Below are 24,566 nucleotides of genomic sequence, written 5' to 3'. Positions count from 1 at the left end.
ACCCCTCAGCATGGGTAGCCTACTACAATGTAGGATTTATTGTCTTTAGAAATGTTAAAGATTCCCTAATTACATTCACATAAATCGAGATATGACTGTGTATGTGAAGTGATAAGGTGTACAACAGTAAACAGCGCGGGATGGAGCGATTCAAAAACAAACAACTGTCGCCCCCTAGTGGTTCATTCGCTCATTTACGCTTTCCAGGATGATGACGACTGTTTGCATTTTCCTCTGTAATATGAGTGAGAACAAAGTTTATGCAGACATTCTATTCCAGATGTTATTTCACTCAATTTTACTTTCAGTTACTTCAATTTACTTTCTATTGTTGTACAATACTGAACTTGTTTGAACTACAGCCTACATATTTTATCACAAGAGGGAGCACTGCTCTTACAGAACAAATTGTATCTCTATGAAATTGGTGTTAAATGAATGTAACGTTATTTATTGCTCATATACCCCATGACATGATTTTTATTGCAGCTCTATATGCTGTTTGCTTAATCATTTAAGGTTGTGCTTGATTCACGGGAAACCATGTTCCTGAGATAATTATGAATCTTTTAAATAGAAGCATTTCCACTTTGAAAACAATCATTTTTTTGTTAGCCTACTTTTCATATTACTTTTTTAAATAATGATTTTATAAATATCACTCATTATTACCCATTAAACCATTTGTCCTCAGACCATAACTCATAACATTACCATGTATGGGTGAATTTTAAAGATATGTCTTCTTCTTCTTTAGATTCACGTCCGTTTGTGTCCTAAGTACTGTATCATGTGAAGACTTTATTGATATTTAGCTGGCTGTATGATGAACTCAGATAATGGTCAAATCCTAGTTCGCTCAAGCTTAATAATGTTTTATAAACCCAAGCTCATCATTGTTGATCTCTTCTTTGTTGGCACCACTTGTGTTTTGGCATCATTGTATTAAAGCATTTTAAGGTTTATACCCAAACAGGGAAGGTTAAAGACCCTATACAACTAAATATGAGTAGATATAATATATATAATATAAAGCCTGATGTGTTTTACATTGCCATGTATAAATACTCAAACTCCCACAGGTTTGGATAAATATGAGAGTCTCTAATGAAAATGTGAGAAAGATTATCTCAAGATTATCAGTGTGTCCTGAGTTTGACCTCAGACCACAGACAATGGTGTCATGATTGTGACAGATTCATTGTGTAGTGAAACAAACCTTATGAAAGATACTCAATAAACAATACCCTGAATGTCTGACCACATAATGAAGGTGTTACTTTACACCGTAGTTTCAAACATAATGCCTAAAGCAATTATTCTAAACTGACAATCATTGTATTTTGTGTGTGTGTGTGCGCGCGTGTGCTATCTATCTATCTATCTATCTATCTATCTATCTATCTATCTATCTATCTATCTATCTATCTATCTATCTATCTATCTATCTATCTATCTATCTATCTATCTATCTATCTATCTATCTATCTATCTATCTATCTATCTATCTATCTATCTATCCACATTCAGGAAAACGCGGGAAAGAATCATTGCCCTCGCCCCCGTGTCCTGTTGGACCAATGGGCGGTGCAGATCCGCGCGCGCGCGCTCTCTCACACTGTGCACACGCGAGCAGCGCTGGTGTTGACGGTCCGTGAGTGGATTCTGCTTGAATATTACTGACCTAAATCTCTGAGACAGGCCTGCACATTTGCGCAAACATTTTGGTCGAAACGGCGAGCGCGCGAAACGAAACGGCAGGCAGGATGAGCAAAGTACAGGGCGGCATGAAATGTGTCAAATACCTGCTGTTCGTCTTCAACTTCATATTCTGGGTAAGTGCGAACAGTGCTGATGATATCTGCGTGACGATGATGTCACACATACATGCTTTGATCTATAATGAAATGCACTGACACAAGTGTACGTGCATTTGCTGTCGCCTTGTTTTCTAGGAGTTGCTCAACATCTGCATTCTGTAGGATGATTTTTCTGTCTCGGCACAATTATTATTTTTTTATTTCGCATGATGCAGGTTTCTATGGAGTCTAGCAACAACAACAACAACAGAAACACATTTAGGATGCCGATGTTTTTTAAACTACAAACAGGTGACAGATGTCGGCTCTGTCTCAATACCTAGTGAGCCGACTATCTGGACAACACTTTTGAGCCTCATAGGCACAGTGTGCAGACATTTTGAGCATCATTTGTGCATTAAAGTCGCCTCTGATGCCTCCAAAAAATGCTGTCTGCTAGATAGACAGTAGATTTTGAAACACAGCCACAATGTGCCTATATCTTAGAGGGAAGCGGTATATATTTTTATATTAAAAGTATCCATGGGCTATAAGGAAGAACGGGGCAAGTTGCACTCTTTTTTTCTCCAGTAAATATTTTTTGCGTGGATTTGTGTCAGCATGTCTCAATGGGAACTTATTGTTATTGACACTGATTTTAAAATAGTACCTTATTTTGAAAAGCCATTTACCACAATATATCTGTATTTATTAATTTAATGTAATATATTTATTAAACAATTCATATATTTATTGGCTTTTAAGCTAAATGCAAATAGTAAAACCTTCATTAGTTGACTCTTGATTGAATCATTTCTGTGGTTTTATTGTTTACTTGTTTTGCATTTTAATTAGGAGCAGATATTTTACAAAAATATTTTAGTTTTAGTTTTAACTAGGCGTTTGAAACCAACATACAAAAACCACACTTCTAGAGAATAGGCCAAGTCCATAGAAAGTACTGTGTGGATCCATAAAAAAGCATTATGGAAAGCATATATGGCTAAAGCTAAATGTGGATCATTCTATAATTTAGGGTACATTTTATGTACATTGATGATGATTATATTTTTTTCTATCAATTTTCTTTAGAAATATCATATTGTATCCATGGAGAATGCATACTATAATCTCACACAAATATTTTGTGCACCCTGTTTTTTAGTTTGCTTGAAATTGCTTTGTCCGTTCTTTGAAGTCAGTGGGTCTAGAAAACAAAATTTATTTCTAAAATCTAAAAACCTTAGAAAAATACATTGAGTTTAAATTGTAATTTTCTTTCAAATAAGAAAATGTTTAATTTTACTGTAAGCAAAAATTCTGTCAACTATATGTTACTAACCGAACACCACGAAAATCTAAAAAATGGTTTATCCAAAAACCGTATGACCGGCATCATGTGGTCTTTTTCTTCTGCGGCAGATATTTTAAGACATTATGGTAAATATCCTCTTCATTTTTTATTTTATCTCCAATATCTCTTTTGTCAAGGAGTATACTAATTGCCCGTCAACTATGTTGGGTACATTGTTATGGTTGCAATATTTTTTATGATTTTTAATTCAAGTAAATATTAAAATTTGAGGTTAACCTGATCAAGTAATAAAACATAATGCTTGGTTGGCATTGGCAAGGCTTGCCCTTGAAATTTTGAGTGAAAAGAGTGAAATTGTCAACAATGTTACCTGTCAAATAAGTTACCCTGTAGAGCCAACTCTTGAATGAAACAGTTGTTATGGTCCTACTGTGTCATCTGATGATAATGAATTATTTGTCATGGATTAGTAGTTTAATCATAATTTAACCCTACATGTCTCAGAGGAGACTGAGTGTTTATGTGCATGAGGGTGAATCAGGATGAGGAAGGATTAAGGGATATTTAACTCATTTTACTAAATTAATTATTTGCAAGTGAAAACATAAGAGATCTTCACATGTAAATGACTTGAGTGTCATTGTAACAATGTGTCCAGTCAACTATGTTTCTTGTGTCAACTATGTTACTCTCATTGACAACTATGTTTTTTTATTTAATTTTTTTACATTTTAAATAACTAGAATGCTGCATCGGATATTCTTTCAGGGTTTACATCTACACGGACTGGAGATTTGCAGAACATCTATTGAAACTATCAAAATGATCTTTAAGGAAGATTTTTGAAAATATTCTTGTCCTTAGTGAACATGCTGAGAATTTTACAGCTGCAAAACATAAAAAGGTCTTTAAATGACCTCTGTGCTTATAGCAGAATAGACCAAAGAAACGTTGAATATTTCAGTCACTTATAGTGTAGCACTTTATAAGTGTATGTAGTGGGCCTAGTGGCATACAGTTTGCTGGTAACAGAGTTTGCAAACTTACCAGAAAAAACATATTTTTATTTGTAATATCAAAATGGTGATATTGGCAACTAGCTGACGAGTTACACTGATAAAATATATAAAAAATAAACCAATAGTTGTTTTATTAAGCAGGGATGTGATTTTTCCGGATTAATCCGGAATTCCGGGGGGTGTCGGCTGCCGGAGTGAAAAGGAGAGGATATGAGGATATAACAGGCTGACGTGCGTACAGATTGTTCCTTCCTTTCAAAGTATCAACAAGCATAGACATAATAAATACATAGACGCCCTATTGGCCGCTGCAGCGTACGTCAACGGCGCCGCCATGTTGGGGATGGCAACTTTCCCATTCCTCTCATACCGGGAATTGAGATAAATGCCTGTTTTGTGCGCTGCTTGGGGCTGTACACATCGCCACACAATTGAAAACAGCTTTCGAAGAATTGCCTTTCACAAGCAAGTCTGAACGTTTGTTTTTGGTCATGATTTAATTAGTAATAGTAACGTTCAGAGGTTACATTTAAAAATACTACTGTTATTGTGTCACGAAATGTAGTTTTAATAGTTTTTCAGTCGACAATGTAGTTGTTTAAAGCTCAAATATGTGGTTTGTTTATAAAGAAAGATAGCGCCTATTTAAAAATTTGATCTGACGTTTTCGGAGTTGTGGAACAGCCGTACCTCGGCCAGTGCTTCTGAAGTTTTGCCGCTGACTCGGATGTCTGTAGTCTAGTGGTTAAACATGAGATATAATTCGTCTTGTGTATATATTTACTATTTGCATTGCACTATAGTTGTACCATAACATATGTATTATCATAAAGGATCCATCAGTTATCTTTGTTATTGCTAAAATCTGGTCAATCACAGAAAATCACACTTTTACCACAATAAGAAAACTTATATCTCAGTATGGGGGTCTTCACCATTCTTATCCAAGAATAAAAAGCCAAATACATGACAAGCCTGAGCTTTGACCATTCTTTATTAAAAAAAAATATTTTACAAGTCTAACTATCGAGATTTTAAATAACTAGAGATGGAACTTTTTGTACACCACATACAAACCACTGAAATCGTTTGATAAATGTAAAAACAGTTTGTTTTTATCCAGAAAAAACGCAGCTCACCCGTTTACTTACATTTGATTACAGTGCAGTCTTGCCCTCCGCAAAATGGCGGACCCGTTGACGTATCGCAGCAACGTTCCAAAGCGGCCAATAGGGGGTCTATGTATTTATTATGTCTATGTCAACAAGGACGTATTTGCGTTCAGCTTGTTCACCTGCTCAATTTCGTACCTCAGTCGCTCTCGCGCTACAGTGGTATCGTTGTCAGTTGACAAGAACATCGCCGTTAGGCCACCAGTAGGGCTGGGCCAGACTGATCTCATGAAATGGCGTATGTATGACACGCCAATTCGTATTTCCATTTTTGGCGTGCTATCAACACGCATAATCGCTTTTCAGCGTGTTTATCAACGCCTTTGACTTAACGTTATATTACTGTATTATGTACATATAAATATATGACCTACCCCAACCCCGTCCCTAAACCTACCCGTCACTGGGGTTAATACCATTTATGAGTCTTCTCCTACCATCCTAGGAAAAGAAATATCGCTCCACAGATGTAGAATATAGATTTTGCTTCGTTTCGCTCGGACATTTAACGGCGTACACATACACGCGGAATCACTCGGACGTTTAATGGCGTAGACATACACGCAAAAGATTTCGGCGTGGACATACACGCGGATAGCTCAAAATGCGTATAGATAACACGCCACTTGAATTGAAAGTGGCGTGTATGTTTACGCAAAGTCATGATGTCATGTTGGCTGGGCGATATATCGATATAGTTCAAATTTGCGCTATAATCCTTGCTCCAAGCAAGCTGCTGACTGCTTTTGTAGAAATATGTACAGGTCCTTCTCCAAAAATTTGCATATTGTGATAAAGTTCATTATTTTCCATAATGTAATGATAAAAATTTAACTTTCATATATTTTAGATTCATTGCACACCAACTGAAATATTTCAGGTCTTTTATTGTTTTAATACTGATGATTTTGGCATACAGCTCATGAAAACCCAAAATTCCTGTCTCAAAAAATTAGCATATCATGAAAAGGGTCTCTAAACGAGCTATTAACCTAGTCATCTGAATCAACTAATAACTCTTAACACCTGCAAAAGATTCCTGAGCCTTTTAAAAACTCCCAGCCTGTTTCATTACTCAAAACCGCAATCATGGTTAAGACTGCCGACCTGACTGCTGTCCAGAAGGCCATCATTGACACCCTCAAGCAAGAGGGTAAGACAGAAAGAAATTTCTGAACAAATAGGCTGTTCCCAGAGTGCTGTATCAAGGCACCTCAGTGGGAAGTCTGTGGGAAGGAAAAAGTGTGGCAAAAAACGCTGCACAACGAGAAGAGGTGACCGGACCCTGACGAAGATTGTGGAGAAGGACCGATTCCAGACCTTGGGGGACCTGCGGAAGCAGTGGACTGAGTCTGGAGTAGAAACATCTAGAGCCACCATGCACAGGCGTGTGCAGGAAATGGGCTACAGGTGCCGCATTCCCCAGGTCAAGCCACTTTTGAACCAGAAACAGCGGCAGAAGCGCCTGACCTGGGCTACAGAGAAGCAGCACTGGATGTTGCTCAGTTTTGCATGTCATTCGGAAATCAAGGTGCCAGAGTCTGGAGGAAGACTGGGGAGAAGGAAATACCAAAATGCCTGAAGTCCAGTGTCAAGTACCCACAGTCAGTGATGGTCTGGGGTGCCATGTCAGCTGCTGGTGTTGGTGCACTGTGTTTTATCAAGGGCAGGGTCAATGCAGCTAGCTATCAGGAGATTTTGGAGCACTTCATGCTTCCATCTGCTGAAAAGCTTTATGGAGATGAAGATTTCATTTTTCAGCACGACCTGGCACCTGCTCACAGTGCCAAAACCACTGGTAAATGGTTTACTGACCATGGTATTACTGTGCTCAATTGGCCTGCCAACTCTCCTGACCTGAACCCCATAGAGAATCTGTGAGATATTGTGAAGAGAAAGTTGAGAGACACAAGACCCAACACTCTGGATGAGCTTAAGGCCGCTATCGAAGCATCCCGGGCCTCCATAACACCTCAGCAGTGCCACAGGCTGATTGCCTCCATGCCACGCCGCATTGAAGCAGTCATTTCTGCAAAAGGATTCCCGACCAAGTATTGACTATTGAGTGCATAACTGAACATAATTATTTGAAGGTTGACTTTTTTTTTGTATTAAAAACACTTCTTTTATTGGTCGGATGAAATATGCTAATTTTTTGAGACAGGAATTTTGGGTTTTCATGAGCTGAATGCCAAAATCATCAGTATTAAAACAATAAAAGACCTGAAATATTTCAGTTGGTGTGCAATGAATCTAAAATATATGAAAGTTTAATTTTTATCATTACATTATGGAAAATAATGAACTTTATCACAATATGCTAATTTTTTTAGAAGGACCTGTATATCGTGCATTCTATCAGTTGCAGTTCTGGCGCCTCCGTCTCAACAGCATTAGTGTACAACGCGACAAATACTCATATCAAATGTTAATGCAGAGGAATGGCCACATCAGTTCAGTGAGTTCACAAAAGTTCATTATTTGCATGTGCTTTAAAGTCCCCATGAAATCAAAATTGACCATACTTACTTTGTTTGCCTAAATTGATCGTTTTGTGGTGAACAATTCATCCATGCAAGTCAATCCACACAAAAAAATGTTTTGGCTTCGTAATCTTTAATCAAATTTGGAAAATGTCCCTCCCCTCTGCATTGGAGGACCTTGCCCGATGACGTAGGCTTTACGATTTGGGTGTCTGCTTAACATCCATAACCACGCCCCTCCAACTGACAGTAGACAGACTGAATGAAAACACCTACTTTTCTAGATCCAATCAGGTGCTAGTTGGAAAAAAGCCACGCCCACTATTTTGCCTCATTTAGTATTCCGTTTCTCTCGGAAATACGTCACAACACTGGAGAAAAGTCATTTGCAACTTCCGGTTCACGGGGACTTTAAAGCCTTGCCGGTTAAACATGTCATTCACTGGCTGATGCGCTGTTCTAACATGCGCTTTACTGAGCGCGAACACCCGACGCGCACATGCACTAAAAGCCTGTCTAACAGCGCCTGGTTACTGGACTAAGTTATCTTTCGAGTCTTATTTCGAGTCTTAATACTCTCAAATACACACAAGGTTTACATAAGGAAAGTTGGTTATGTCTAAACTGAAAGTAAACCGAGAAAATTGAGAGAAATCTGCTTGTCAAATGCGCGTGTATATTAGACGCGTCGCGTACAGGTCTTAAAGAGACAGTAGCCCTAATAATAAACATGCAGCCGCTTGTCCTTAAAGGGATAGTTGACTCAAAAATAAAAAAATCTGTCATTATTTATTCACTGTAATGTTGTTCCAAACCTGTATTAATTTATTTCTTGTGATGAACACAAAAGAAGATATTTTGAAGAATGTGGGTAACCAGACAGTTGCTGGTCCCCATTGACTTCCATAGGGAAAAATATACTATGGAAATCACTGGGGTACATCAACTGTTTGGTTACCCTCATTCTTCCAAATAACTTCAACAGAAGAAAGAAACTTATTCAGGTTTAAAACAACTTTAGAGAGTAAATGATGACAATTAACATTTTTGGGAGAACTATCTATTTAATGTTAATAAAACAACAAAACACAGAGGAAATCACTCACTGCTCTTGACTGAGAACTTTAATAGTAGCTTTAATAAGAATCAATGTATAATTGATACAGTGAAGACTATATTTGGCTTTGACTTTGACTGAACATTTGCTCTCACTTTGCGGCAAAAACATCGGGATATATATCGATATTCAGCCAAAATATGGGGGGGGGGGGGGGGGGCTCTTTATATTTTCCTGCTTTTTTGTCCTTAGCCAATCACATGCCTGATTAAGGAAGCATATTGTTTTTACACTTTTTTGCTAATGTGATATGTACCCTAAATCATAGAATGTGAATGTTTACTAACAGGATCGTTTTTACCTTGATACTTGCAGTACGTAAGAAGCAAACAACATACATAATCCATCATAAGGGGCTTTGCAATTCCTCTGTGGCTGCTCAAACTTTTTTTAAGATGCAAGCTGCACATGCTGAATGGGCAAACCTTCAAAGCTAGTTCTCAAAGATCAGGTTACTAAGGAAAGTTATTGAAAACCCTCTTGTGCTGCATTCAACACCCCTTTATTCACTGGGCTGCATTGAATTCTGAAGGGTCCATTGAAACTGAAGAATTTTTTTCTGGATATAACAATGGTGTTGTCATTTCTTCAAAGATAAGGCCGCATTGACATTGGTGATTACGTTTTTGTCACATGCAAAGCGGAGTACATGCAAAGTAATTCTAGACTAAGTGTCCTCAGATAATAATTTTACAGTATGTCCCGTGAGGTGGATAAGGTTAATATTTGATCATTTTATGGTCTCAGTTGCTTTATACACTTCGTTTTATTATTCCTTTAATAAAAGTTAAATCCAGTTTAGTGCTATAAGTGCATAAATTCGCGACTGAAAGCTGTTATTGGCTCATAATCTTCACCTCCTATTTGTGCTTATGCTCAAATAAAAAATTGTGCCTTCCATAAGTGGTGTATCATGTCGCTGATATAAATGCCATTGGTTTTCATGTATCACGTGACCAGTTGTTATGCTGCAAGTTACATGGCCTCATATTAAAATCTAAAGAAAGATTATTAGTAGACAATACTTTACCAGTATTTTTAAACTTTTATGGTGCTTTTTTATCCTTCAGTATAAATCACCATCCTGTTTTGTTGAATGTAAAAATGAAGCTCAGCCTCAAAAACTCTGTAATTTTGTTTTGTTTTTGTGCTAAAGAAATGTGATTTACATTTTTCAGACGCTTTTATCCATAGCGTCTTAGAAGGTTTATGACCTTGGTGTGGCTAGTTTTGTTATACAGGGTTGGAATTACATGGATGCAAGTAATTTATGAGAAAATGTTCATTTTGACTAAATAAATAAATACTTAAACTTATGCATAAGCCAATAGATTGTATAATTAGATCAGTGTTATATAAGTATTATTTTTATACTATTGTGGCATTTATTAATATTTTGAATTGGCTTTTATTTTGAATTGTAGTTTAAGTTTTAGTAATTTTGTTATGTGCATTAGTAGTTTTTTATTTTTCTGTTTAGCTTTAGTTAAGTTTTATTTCAGCTTTAGTTGAATAATTTTAAGGTACGTTTTGATTTCAGCTTTATTTTAATGAAGGGTTTAAATGCAGTTCTTTTGAAGCCTCTCTTCGTTCTTTAGTCTTTGTTGCTCAAAACCACACAAATGTCATAGGAACCATTCAAAGACCACATCACACTGAGATTTTGTCACTGCGCTAATGGTCATTAGATTGGCTTAAATGGTTAGTGTAAGATGTAATTTAGGGCACAGTGGCTTCAGTCATTGGTTATCTGTAGAGTGGTTTCACTGCGCTGGACAGCAAGGCCTTTGTCTTTGAGAGGGCAGGCAAAAAAAGAAGTGGGTCGTTGTCCTGTGCAGTTTTATGTCCTGGTGTTGCATAGGGTGGGTATGAGGGGGCAGGGGATGGCACTGGGGGATGGTGGATACAGCAGGACAAGCCTGTCACACTGGCACAAGCCTGCCTGTTGATCATAGAGATGGGCACCAAAGTAGACCACAGTGGCCTTAAAACTGTTTAGATACTCAATTTACACCTAAAAATGTAATTGCACACAGATAACATTCATGATTTGGTCGCCTTTGCAATAATCTCCTGTTCCACAAAGATTATGCAGTCATTTAAATGAAAACCCGTTTCCGCCACATAAGACAAAAAGTCATAAAAACTCGAAACTATGAATTTAAAAAGTTTGATATTAGCAATCAAAATGATCAGATATAAAGGTCATTATCGGAAAAAATGTTTTATCAGTTGGAATTTTTTTCAACTGAGTTCTGTCATAATTATTATTAATATTTCACCATTTCAAAATTGCATATTGAGGCTGATTTAACTGAGCAAACATTAACTGTTGACTCACTGGAAATGGTAAATTTCCAGTTTGGTAAATTTCCAGTGACATTTGGTAAATTTCCAGTTCTCATGTAGTTCTCGAGACCGGTCTTAAAGGGGTACATGCACTTTTACAAGTTGATTGTACTGAAATGTGTGTTGGCAGTGCCTTTACACAACCATCATATAATGATAAAAATCTATCCAGTGTTTTTGTTTTAATCTCCTTATATGTTTTCCCCTGCCTCAAATCAAGCCGTTCGACCGTGTGACGTCACACGGTCGGACGCCCCTCCCACGATTGTTGATTGACAGCAGTGTTTCAACACATCCCCGCCCTGAGCGAGCTGTCATCATAGTCCGCCATTGTTGATACGCTGGAGCAGAATGGCGTCTAAGTGATTGTGGTGTTCTGTTCTTGGGTGTAATAACGAACACAGCAGTCATTTTAATGTTCCTAAATCCGAACCGCTGAAGACACAGTGGCTGAGTTTTGTTTTCGAAGGGAATATTCCCCACGAGCAACGTCTATGCTCTCATGTTTGCGCGATTCGCAAATCATTTCTCACCAGACTGCTTTATAAACGAGGATCAGTATAAAGCTGTTTTTGCTAAGAAGCTTCTCCTGAAAAAGGAAAAAGAAGCTTCTGCTGAAAACAGAGCTGTTTTTGACCAGGTAAAATAAGTGTTTTCTTACAATACTAATGAGAATTTTTAATTACAGTATATTACAATCTTTTCATTTAGACCCTAAAGAATCAAATTAACTTGTATGAAAATGGCATTATATGACCCCTTTAAGACCATTTTTTGAAGGTCTTGATCTGGTCTCGACCGCATTTGTTCTCGGTCTCAGACTAAGAGGGTTCTGGATTTTATTTCAAGACCACAACATCGGGGATATCGCTAATTGCCGTTCCATTGTCTGATTTATTTGTTAACATCATAATGGAATTGGATGCTAAACTTCCTGCTTCAAATGCAATCAATAAATTATTTCTAATTTCATTTATTTTGTTACTGTTGTGCCGGGTCTGAAATTAACAAGGAATTGTGTCAAAAATGTCACCAAAATGAATACAAATGCCCAAAAAATTGTAGAAAGTACTTGATATCTTGATATTTATATTATAACATATGATATAATTAAGCAATATCACGAGCAAGAGGGCTGTTTTCACAAATATGAACACAATTGAAAAGTGATATTGATTTTATACAAATGTTCAATAAACAAAATGTTATTATGTTACTCTGATGTGAAAAGACTAATTTTGTTGTTAGTGATTTCATTTGATTAGTAACAGCTCTATATAGTGTCTTATTATTCTAAATAGTTAGTTGATTAATAATAAGGCAGTAAATGTGAATCTTTCAGATGAATTTGAGGAAGGTTAGTCTGGTCTTGGTCTCGACTTGGCCTTGGTTTAGGTGATCTTGACCACAACACTACTAAAATTTGTAAATCTAAAATGTCTAGTAGGTTTTCCTTTGACTTGATAACTAGAAGGCAAACAAACTTTCTCTGATGACCTTACAGATGGACAAAAGGTTGTTTTCAGTATCACAATAATACACTTTATCTTACAGAATTACAATCAATGCTCTATTTTAGTCAAGGTTATCCTTCCAGTGACGGTGATGGGAAAAATGCAAAGTATCCTGTTCTCAAAGTCAAACTCTGCATTCATGTGTTTGTAACTAAATAGACAGTGCAGAATTTGAAATCAAAGACATGGAGTAAGGACCAGCAAAGGTCACAGAAACAGCGTGAAGTGAATATTTTCCGCACATGTTCCTGATTTGTTTCACTCTTGTTTCCAGCTGTCGGGCTCAGTGGTATTGGCTGTGGGATTATGGTTGAGGTTTGACCCAGACACGGCCAACCTCTTAGCCGAAAATGATGCCCCTGAACACTTCTTCATTGGTGAGTTGCAAAAAAATGTTTAAGCCCACAGCAAATGTGTACATAAGTTTTGTAGGTTTCATAAAATCAGACTTGGGGGTTTTTAGGAGAGGAAACTACACTCATATATGAATAGGAGAAACTGTTAAAAAGGGGCCATGTGACTTGAGTATAAAATGAAACCACAGTTTCCTTTCTTTTTCTGTACCATTTAGGAGTGCGTTTATCTGAAATAGTTGATACTACAATGATAGAGCAAAATAAAGAAAAAAACATGCAAGAAAAATATTTGCACAGCAGTGTTAATTTAGCTTTAATTTATTTTTCTTTTATTTTAGTCAATTTAGTAATTACGAAATTTGTGCAGACTTTGTTATCTAAATTTCTATCCCTTTAAAAACTAAGAAAACAGAGCAAAATATTTTGTAAACACGACAAAGACTGAAATAAACCTTTGCACCCTGACCTTTGTTGCATAAAGCCAGCCAATCAGATTAGATCTCACAAGATTAAAAAAACCTTTTAGTGCTATATAGAGATATTGTGACAGGCCGTGAATAGTCATTAAATGTTTCCCTTCTTGTTAGTGAACATGCACTACATCATGGGATAAATAGTATGTGTTGTTATGATAATGTGGCATTTATTATGCTGCCTTCATGTGCTAGCGCAAATTTCCCATTTCCCACTTTCATGATTATTAGCTCATTGCATTTAAGTGCTTCGTTGTTGGAAAGAACAGGAATAATGGAGGACACTAGGTTTATTCTTTCCTATTTATTGGGGAAATCTTTGGAAAGCCAAAATGATATGTAGCACCCCATTCATTGACAACTATATAAGCATTCACAGCGCTGTCTAGATAATCAGCTTGCTGACGATTCTGGAATTTCGGTCAAATACAGGCTATTTTCGCTGTGTATACAAACATACAATACGCTTCAAATGATTATTCATATATGCAAATATGCACTACTCTAATGATAAGACAAGGCGATGTTGTTGTGAAATAACTAATAAAGCATACCTGTCACAGCAGCAATCGTTCTCCTCTCCGTCATGTTTATAGTTTATGGCACGCTCAACTCGGGAACTCGTGTATCAAAATTATCCCAGAGATTCCTTATTAAGATTATTTTTAACTAGGAAACTCATATTTACGATAATTCTGATTGAATGTGTTGTGAAGCCAGCATTAATTCTACCATGGTACTTTATCTGTTTATTAATCACAAAGTACAGAAACTGTCATAAAGAAACCCATACTTTACCTCACATTTTCATAAATAAGCACAACACCAATGCCTTTTAACAAAGCACCGGGCTCCAATGGCAATTTCAAGCTGAAATTTCCCATCTGCATCATGGAGCCCTAATGGCCTCTGCAATGGCGTATCTGATATTGGTTTTAGCTGTGATGAATAAGCAGAGACACTGATAGTTCTTGCTAATAGCTAAACCTGATTTCTCATAGGGGAAGGTGTGTAACTGGTGTCGGTTAATTATAATAACAACGTAATTTCCGTTTTAGTCCCCAGAGTAGCCGTTTGGTGAGCTGCTGTTGGTCGGAAAGCTGGTCTCAACATACACCTCATTGGTCTTGCAGAGGAGTGGTGCAGTAATTGGTTTATTTATAATGGTTAGGGTGTTGATAGGTGTCACTAGATGCAGAACTGGACATTTATTTGCACATTAATAACCCGGCTTCCTGCTGTTTTTCCACTGGTGGCAGCAATGAGACGATCGATATGGGACTGCTAACTGCTGTCCTGAGCTACATTTAAGCTCTCATAATGGACAAACAACTACTTTGCAAGTGCTAAACACAATGATTATGAAACAAATTGCAAATACTGGGTCTTGACATCATGCTGAGATACCCAGACACTGAAGCTGATCAACACTGGTATAACCTAAGGCTGAAACGTTTCAATGATGTCTCGGCGACAGAGCGATAATAAAAAAAGAAGAAGTGAGAGATGCTCTGTGGATTCATGTCTAGCACACCATAAGATATCAAGCATTTCCTGGCAATATGTTTATGCTTGGAACAAACAGTTTCTACCCAGTAACAGAAGAATATCACTTGGCAAACAACTATGTGCTATGAAGCTAATGCAAAAACAGGAAGCAAGCACACATATTATATTCTCTGCTGCCTATTATATATATATATAACACTAGGAAATTTGATTTCCGTATGAAACACAACTCGGATATTTTAATTTATTTATTAATTCAGACTTTTTAACTAAAGATGTTTCAGATTTATGTAGTATTTACCAGATGCAAATTATACTTATTTTAGTCACAGAAGTGGTGGGAAAAAGTTTTAAAATTAATTGCGTTTCAATCAAGTACGTTTAAATAGATATGTGATACATCAGTAAACGGATGATTGGGCTTTTTGAGCGAGCTAAAATCCTAACATTAGACTTTTTATTTTCCATATTTTCAAAGACTAGACTATTAAAAACTAAGTAGAGTTACTGGTGAAATTGTTCTGTAAAAATGTACTTCATGCTCTAGGTGAAAATTATACCAAATTTTTAGGGATGCACGATATAGGATTTTGGCCGATATTCGATATGCCGATATTTTCAAACTAATTTTGCCCGATGCCGATACCGATATATTTGTATTTTTTTTAAGTGCAAAAAAAGCTTATTAAAGCTTCTATTAATGTTCTCAGTCAAGAGCAGTGAGTGATTTCCTCTGTGTTTTGTTGTTTTATTAACATTAACGGGATAGTTCTCCCAAAAATTTAAATTGTCATCATTTACTCTCTCAAGTTTCTTTCTTCTGTTGAAATTATAAAAGTTATTTGGAAGAATGTGGCTAACCAAACAGTTGCTGTACTTCAGTGACTTCCATAGTATATTTAAGCACAAGAAAGAAATGAATCCAGGTTTGAAACAACATTAGATAGACAGAATTTTTATTTCTGGGTGCAGTATCTCTTTAAAGACAAGCGGCAGAATATTATTACTGTCTCTTTGAGAACTGCACGCGAGTAACGCGACGCGTCTAATATACACGCATTTGACAAGCAGATTTTCTCTGTTTGCTTTCACTTTAGACATAACCAACTTTGTTTATGTAAACCTTTTGTGTATTTGACAGTATCAGCGCAATAAGACTCGAAAGATTAGTCCAGTATGCAGGCGCTGTGACAGGCTTTTAGTTCCTGTGAGCGTCGGGTGTAACGCGCTCAGAAAAGCGGATGTTAGAACAGCGCATCAGCACGTGAATGACATGTTTACCTAGCAAGACTTTGACGCACATGCAAACAATGAACTTTTGTGAATTGCGGTGTCCCGTGAGTGTAACTCTACCTCTGCGTTTACATGTGATGTGATGTGAATGTACGTCGCGTTGTACAGTATGTTGAGATGAAGGCGCCAGAATTGAACTGATAGAATGCACGATACTATGATTTTTCTTCAAAAGCAGATAGTGGAGACATTTTAATCGTCCACGTCCACGATCAAAAACCGTGAGACGCACGGCACACCCCTAGTTGGAAGTTTAAGTTGCTGGCGCTCATGCTTCGTTCACGGTCGTCACGGCAGTGTTGCCAACTATTTTCAAAGGAAAGTAGCTAAGGCCTTCCCTAAAAGTCGCTAAATGTCGCTAGATGACGTCATACGTCAATTAGCATATTAATGACGTCATCGCGTCGTACTTTCGTTCTGTCAGCCTAGTGCATTTTCTCTTTAAATTAATGCTCTATTAGTCTATTTAATATAATATAGCCGAATGTCAAATAAAGCTGTTTTCATTTCCTTTTTTGTTGTTGTTGTCAGACAATAGAACGAGTAGCTATAATATGATTACATTTTGTAAAGGCCTATGTGGAACATTATCTGAATTGAGAGAGTTAGGGAACCGGATGAACTAATCTCTGTGATAGTGAGTGTTACAAGTAATAAGCACAAGAAAAGAAATAAAATGAAAATGGTCAAACTAAATTCTTTAAATATAAAACAAAAGAAAAGCAGATAAGTGATAAGTCCGTGGAAAAACACTGCTCATTCGCGTCTGTCAGCGGCCGTGCGCTCCTCTCAGCCATTCACTGAACAGGGGAGACGCAGCTAGAGAGAGTGACGACAGGGAGAAAGAAGACCTCGCGCTCGCAGGACAGGACTGGCAACATTTGGAGGTTACTGAGGTTTGTCCAAAAAGTCGCTAAAATTGTCGCTAGTCGCTTTTTTGAAAAAATGTCGCTAAAGGGGTCTGAAAAGTCGCTAAAAATAGCGACAAAGGCGCTAAGTTGGCAACACTGGTCACGTGCGCATAGGAAACACGCCACCCTATCGGCAAGACTCATCGGCAGAAATATTCATATCGGCCGATGCCGATGATGGTCATTTTAAGCTTTTATCGGCCGATACCGATGTTGTCCCGATATCATCGTGCATCCCTACAAATTTTTTAAGTTAATTTATCCACATATATATTAGTTTTTACATTGTAATATCAAGCAAATAAGTGCCATCCTTCTCCGAGACAATATAGTTACCAGTATGTTACTCTATCTAGTGCTAAGGTTGGATCCTGTGGGTGCTTTTTTCTTTGCATCATAGCTGTTGCTATATCGTGCTTTTATAATTCCAGTCGACACTGACAGCATGTGATCTTTCAGTGAACATCTTTGCAGAAGACTCAAGGCTTTCAATTTGCTCATCTTCATGCTGGTGATGTTCTTGCATCATTGGTAAACAACAATTGCCCATTTTCCGGGCTCTCAAGTAATGAATTGACTGAGTCCTGGCATGTTGAAGAGAGAGAGCCTCTGCCCATTTAGAGATGTTCAGTGTTTATAGTATAAGGAAAGCAGGAGGGCTGTTTATATGAAATGTCAGCTTGTTTTCCATCCATTTGGCAATTAGGAAGTCAAGAGTAGAGGAGGCTTGGTGTTTTTAGCTTGCTTAACTCACAGAGGACTCATGTCAAATCTCCTTTGTTCTGTCCTCGGAAAACAACATTATTTTCTCCCTTGGGGATCAATTATTGTGGGTTGTGATGCTTGTCTTCCTTTAGCCTTAATAAAACCTCGGCAAAGCTTCAGCTCTGTGCTGTCTGGCAAGCCTTTTGGCCTTCTTGACTCCTTCGAGGATGGATATGTCAGTGGAGTCATATCTGAAATGTAAACCTGTGTGCAAGGCTATGTACACAGCTATGGCTTTTAATTTATAGTGTGGTGTTTAACAGGGATTGTAGCATATTTAGCTGCGTTTAGCTTCACCAGGCTTCACCATTTTGCTCTGGTTTCTCTTTTTCCATTAATTAGTATGGCTCTAGCTTGTCTAAAGTGGCAAGGGAAAGCAGTCGTTCGCGAGGGAGACTGCCATCCTAGCAACGGCGGTCTCAAGTGAGTGTGGCACAGCAGACGTGTCAGCGCCCTGCGTCTGGGGTGGCTGAATTGTTGCTATGGTGAGATAATTGGCAAGAAGAGGAGAATGACAACAAGATCATGAACATCCCGTAATCATGAATGTCCAAAATAGACCTGAAATGTTATGTCTTTAACTACAGTTTCACATTTTCTAAAGAAAATTAAAGTGCTGTTTGCTCCTGCAAAACCTGCTGTCACAATGTGCAACTGTTGTGCATTGCTAGGGTGTTTGAGGTGGTTTATCAGTTTATACTTTATATATGAAAATATGGCCATTTTATGCATGAAATATGACCATTTTGATTGCATATATATATATATATATATATATATATATATACATATATACTTTTTTGTTGATTGCACACACACACACACACACACACACACACATATATATATATACTGTATATGTGTGTATGTGTGTGTGTGATCGAGATGACCAATGAAAACGGCTGCAGGGTAAGATTTGCGCTTAACTGTTTTGGGAAAAATGAAATCATGCCTGTAAATACGATTAAGGCCTCAGGGCAACGGTCGAGCTTGTGGTGTCTGTATTTGTTGTTCACACAAAGACTGTTTCTGTTGAGCCGAGGCCTTTGACACTGGTTGTTGGAGATACGCGAAGAGGTGCAATTCACACCTTCTCAAACTTCTCACTTCCCTGCATAGACATGCAAAACACAAGAATTGTGTTTTTGTGTTGGATTGTAGTTTACATTGAATGGGTAAGTACCTAACACATAAGGGTGATTTTGATTTTGACCATCTGTCAGGAAATGCCTACAGATCCTTCATAAAATTAGAATCAGTTGCTTTCACTCTCAGTCATCTAAAAGTACACCTGGGTCCACATTAATTTCATTTATCTGCCATCTGTGTTAGAGTATATGAGCACTTTTACAGTTGAAATTAATAAATGATTTCATTACCTATTCATGTTCTGCCATCATCTGTTCATATAAATGAACTGCACGCTGGGATTTTCTAGGACTTACTTTCAATATTACACTATACTCTGTTCTCCCCGCAGCGGTGTACATCTTGATCGGAGCAGGAGGTGTCATGATGTTGGTGGGGTTCTTCGGTTGCTTTGGGGCCGTGAGAGAGTCACAGTGTCTTCTGGGATCGGTGAGTAAGAACTAGAGGTCTTCTCGGGTCCTAAGATCTGTACCTGACTCAAATCACTTCTTAGCCAAACCTGATGTGCATCAATTAATAAAAAAGAAAAACCTTTCCCGATAAAATTAGACTTGAGACCCGAGACCTTTTTCACTGCATAGTGGTTGAGTGGGGACTTTTTCAACCGGGTATGACAAATTGTTTTGTTTGAGGAAAACCCCCAAAATATACAGTTATGGTTTCATTTTTGTTCATTTGATTTAGTACTGCATATAGATGGATTTCTGTAATTAATGTGTCTGGCAACAGTAAATCATTTTTCTTCAGAGGCGAGTGAGTCCAACCGCTCACAAGCTTTATGTTGCACCTTAAACGACATAAATTGATATGAATGTTAACATTAATCATTCCCTCGAATGCCTCGGGTGTTGCAGAACACGGTATCCAGGAGGGTTTGGTTATGTACACATATACAGTAAGCCTGGAATAAAGTAGAGTCATTCGTTTTAAATAATAAAATATTGTTGAACGGCCAAAACGAATAATGAAAAGTTGGCATATTTTGAAAGAATTCTGGTATTCTCAGGTTATATCTTTAAAAGCACATAAATATATTTAAAAGTACCCAAAGACCAGAGGCTACTAATATCACACCCGACCCGTGTCCGATGCACTTGTCAAAGTTTGGACTCGAACCAACTCGGGTTTTCGGATCAAAGTGGACCCGTGAACACCTCTAGTACAAACTACGCAACAATAAATGAAGAAATACCCTGAAACACACTGTTTATGTATTACTGTACTAATTACTCTCTAAAAAGTATTGCATTACTTATTACTAATTATTTTCCAAATCAAATCCCACATTGAACAATACAAAGATAAACATGAAACTGCTCTTTTAATTCTTTCAAATATATAATAATACATTGAATAAATAATTATTGAATTGACCAAAGTATTTAAAGAAGGTTACTGTACATTAAAAACGTACATTTTGAAATTGGACATAATATTTTGATGTTAAATCCACTATTGTTTTATATAGAATTGTTCAATTGTCTATATAATATTTAATGCAATTACATCATAAGTAACTATAATTAAATTACAGAAAAAATAAGAGTAATCCCTTACTTTACTTTTTCTTGGGAAAAGTAATTAAATTACAGTAATTCATTACTTAGTAATGAGTTGCAGCCAACACTGCCTTGAGCACTTTTTTGTCAACACTGAAGATTTTAAATTAAACATTAAATCAACATGGACCTTTTTTACATTCTTAATACATGGTCCTGGTCTCATTATGCTCGACCCATCAGTGCACAGTGTTAAAATTTTAACACTTTTACCATTTTTTTTTTACATAATTGAAAATAACCTTCTTGATTTCCTGTTATATGATCCTGTTGATTTGCAATTAGTGTTGAAAAACTAAAGTGAAGTCTCTTTTATAGTTTTTTGCTTGCCTTCTGGTGATCTTTGGCGCAGAGGTCGCTGCCGGAGTCTTTGGCTTTTTGAATAAGGAAAAGGTATTGCATGCACCGTGTCAACCATTTTATTGAGCATAAATATGAAATGAACTGTCATGTAATAATGAGCTGATACTCGCACATGTGTTTCTAGATCATTAATGATGTACGAAACTACTATGAGTCCACTCTGGGAAATGACAACAGGACTGCTATTGCCTCCATGTATCACAAAGTGGTCAGTCAAGCATTTGATTTAGTAAATGATCTGTGGCCTTAGTGTCTGTGTGGATGTAATGTCTGGTCTTATTTCACAGCTGGACTGCTGTGGGACTGAATCTTCCCGTCCTCCTGATCTGTGCTCTGAAGCCGGTCCTAACACGGTAAGTTAAAATGCACCATCTGATCATCTTTTATTGCTTATGTTAGAGGGCTCAATATCATTTCACCTCTGCCACTTCATCTGCTTAAAGGGATAGTTCACTTTGAAATTAATTTTTGATATGTTTTAGCTTACCTCAAGGGCATCCAAGATGTAGGTGTCTTTGTTTCCGCAGTAGTTTCAATTTTGATATTTTTAGGTCAAACCGTTCTTGTCTGTCAGTCATATAATGCAGGTCTATGGTCACCACCTCAAAGAGCATGCAGAGAAGTCCAAATTAAACATGATTTAATGACTCGTAAATGTACACATTGATGGCCTAAGACACAAAACGAGCGGTTTGTGTGAGAAAACGAGCAGTATTTATATCGTTTTTACCTCTTGTAAACACAGCCACGTCCAAGTGATCTGAGGGCGCGGGCGCTTCGGTCTGTGCGTTACAAGAGGTAAAAACGATATAAATACTGTTCGTTTTCTCACACAAACCGCTCGTTTCGTGTCTTAGGCCATCAATGTGTACTTACATTTACGAGTCATTAAATCATGTTTAATTTGGACTTCTCTGTGCATGCTCTTTGAGGTGGTGACCATAGACCTGCATTATATGACTGACAGACAAGAACGGTTTGACCTAAAAATATTAAAATTGAAACTACTGCGGAAACAAAGACACCTACATCTCGGATGCCCTTGAGGTAAGCTAAAACATATCAAAAATTAATTTCAAAGTGAACTATCCCTTTAATTGAATTCAGGTCACTATTCTGAAGGAATCTCTTGAATTAGTTGAAGAGAAACATAACTTTTTGACACGCGTTTCAATGCAAGGTGATTTGAGAGGATTTGCCATCCATCGTTATTTCTGTATAGGCCACGAAGCTCTATTAGTTTGCATTATTTTATAAAGAAATTATATATATTATATATACTGTGCAACAGGAAATGTTGTCGATTTCAGTGCTATCCCCGCCCACAGTTAAATTACATTGGTCCAAAATTCCACTCCACATGTTTATTAAATTTCAGATGTGGTCTGATTCACTGACAATGTGGTGTGTCTCTCTGCGTTGCTATAACTCTTTCCCCGCCAGCATTTTCTAAAAAAGTTACCAGCAAGTAGCAGCATTTTTTTTATCATATTCACAAAACTTTCATGGCCCCCAGAATATTTAGTTGTATGAATAAAAAGTCAACATATCCAAAGAAAGACCAGAGCCTCTGCTTTTAAACAACAACAAAAACACATTTTATTCTAGCTTCGTTCATTCTTTTCAACACTTGAATGTGGGCATTTACAACAAAAAGCTTGCGTTTTCGCATTTTGGGCTTAACATTTCGTTTGGTAACATTAGGCAGTTGTGATTTATATGCTGTTGAATGTTTGATTACGTTAGCTTACTTGTGCTGAGCAATCTTGTATCCATGCCTACAGCGCCCCCTACCATATAACAGTGATAACACGGATTGCCAGAAAAACGTGTCAGTGGCAGGGAGAGTGTTAATGAGGACAGACAAGCATGTCTTTAATCCTGACAGTAGTTTTTTAATGCCAAAAGAGGGTTTGCGCTGGCGCAAGCTGTTGGTAAATCTAGCCTTAGACTCACAGGAAGGACACCTTTCATACTCGAATGATGAGCAGTTCTGACACAGACCCTTAGGTGGCAGCCATGTTGCTCTGTACGGGGTAAAGAAAGGGAGGGAGGAGTGCAGACCAGTGGAGGGAGAAGGTAAGAGAGGGGCTTAGAGAGAGAAATGAAGCAAACAGCGGCAAGATGTCCAATGAGTCACTTGATCCGATAAGCCCACAGGGGCACAAAGGCGCCAGTTTTTTATTTATAGCTGTCACGAAAGCGCATTGATCGGCTGAGAAACATGATGTCACATTGTGCTTCAGTTGTGAAGTTCATACTGTCAGTTGATCCCAATCAGCAAAGCACATTAGAAAGAAGATACCGCAACAGCGTGTTAACAGTGTTTACAATGGCTGTAGCCTATAAAAAATGACAACTATTTAGGTACAGCTCGTGTGAGTGTGTGTGTGTGTGTGAATATACACTGCCGTTCGAAAGGTTGGTAAGATATTATCAGGGAAGCCACTGTGGCTTTTTTTCCTACATCATGAATGACTTGCGTCTCAGAGCGCGCAGACGAAACGCAATCTCGGCATTTCCATCCACATAAATATGGTTATGCATTACAATGATGTTTTTTACATAGTTTATGGGTTTTTATGCACGACACAGCAAAGCTTTTTGGCAACAAAGATGTGATATAAAACACTAACATTCAATTGACTAATTAATCATAATAAAAATGATTAGTTATAAATGGTGTGCACATCTCTGCTATTTTACAACAGCTTTGGTGGCTCGTCCAATCAGTGGTCAGAGCCAGAGCTATTAATTTTATAAGAGCTAAATCAGTTGAAGTGAACAGATGTTGTGTATATATTGTTTGAACATTAACGCACTTCATCAGTTTGCCAAACTCATCTAATGTTCTTTTTAAATGCTTTCAAGGATTGCATTAAAGCTATCGAAGACTTCTTCAATGAAAAACTCTTCATAATTGGATACGTTGGGCTTGGCATTGCTGGAATAATGGTAAGAATATGAAACCAACAAACTTCTTTTTGCTAAATTTTTATACTTAAAGTCAAATCAAAGTTGGAAATACTCATATATGCAACTTTATATAAAGAGCTGTCGCTTAATTTTGTGACGGAAAAAAAAAATCAGCCAATTGAGATTTGCTTTATAGTATAGAAAAGACATTTGGTTTTTTTATATTAGGTGTTCAAATGCTTTTTGGGAACACTGTAGCATGTATTTATCATGTAGAACATCTGAACATCCCCTCACTGTTTTAACAGATAATTGGCATGATCTTCAGCATGGTTCTTTGCTGCGCCATTCGAAACAGCAGAGAAGTTATTTAGGCACCTCACAGTTCCCCTCTCGCCCAGTTGGACTGTTTCAAAGCCCACCTTCTTTAACCTCATCGGACCATCACATTCAGGCTTGTGAGCAGGGTGGAGGAACTCCCATGAGGCAGTGTGGGTCTTGTGG

At 37.4% G+C, this 24,566-nt stretch overlaps 1 protein-coding gene across 1 annotated transcript; it reads left to right on the top strand.

Moving 5' to 3' along the window:
* Positions 1-1,635: 1,635 nt before the first annotated feature.
* On the top strand, positions 1,636-24,560 carry tspan2a (tetraspanin 2a). The gene is made up of 8 exons (XM_056270365.1): positions 1,636-1,835; positions 13,043-13,145; positions 19,556-19,653; positions 21,102-21,176; positions 21,271-21,354; positions 21,434-21,499; positions 24,018-24,101; positions 24,371-24,560. The coding sequence occupies exons 1-8, from the start codon at positions 1,767-1,769 to the stop codon at positions 24,434-24,436; spliced, it is 645 nt and encodes a 214-aa protein (XP_056126340.1). The 5' UTR covers positions 1,636-1,766; the 3' UTR covers positions 24,437-24,560.
* The last annotated feature ends 6 nt before the right edge of the window (positions 24,561-24,566 follow it).

The sequence above is a fragment of the Rhinichthys klamathensis genome, unplaced genomic scaffold (assembly GCF_029890125.1).
Source record: "Rhinichthys klamathensis goyatoka isolate OS25496 unplaced genomic scaffold, OSU_Roscu_1.1 h1tg000303l_1, whole genome shotgun sequence".
In the NCBI taxonomy this organism is placed as follows: Eukaryota; Metazoa; Chordata; class Actinopteri; order Cypriniformes; family Leuciscidae; genus Rhinichthys; species Rhinichthys klamathensis.
This window is presented reverse-complemented; position numbering and strand designations above follow the sequence as displayed.

Coding starts and splice junctions, on each gene's coding strand:
- tspan2a (XM_056270365.1), top strand. CDS start 1,767: ATGAGCAAAGTACAGGGCGGCATGAAATGTGTCAAATACCTGCTGTTC. Junction 19,654..21,101: donor CACAGTGTCTTCTGGGATCG/GTGAGTAAGAAC, acceptor TCTCTTTTATAG/TTTTTTGCTTGCCTTCTGGT. Junction 21,177..21,270: donor GCTTTTTGAATAAGGAAAAG/GTATTGCATGCA, acceptor ATGTGTTTCTAG/ATCATTAATGATGTACGAAA.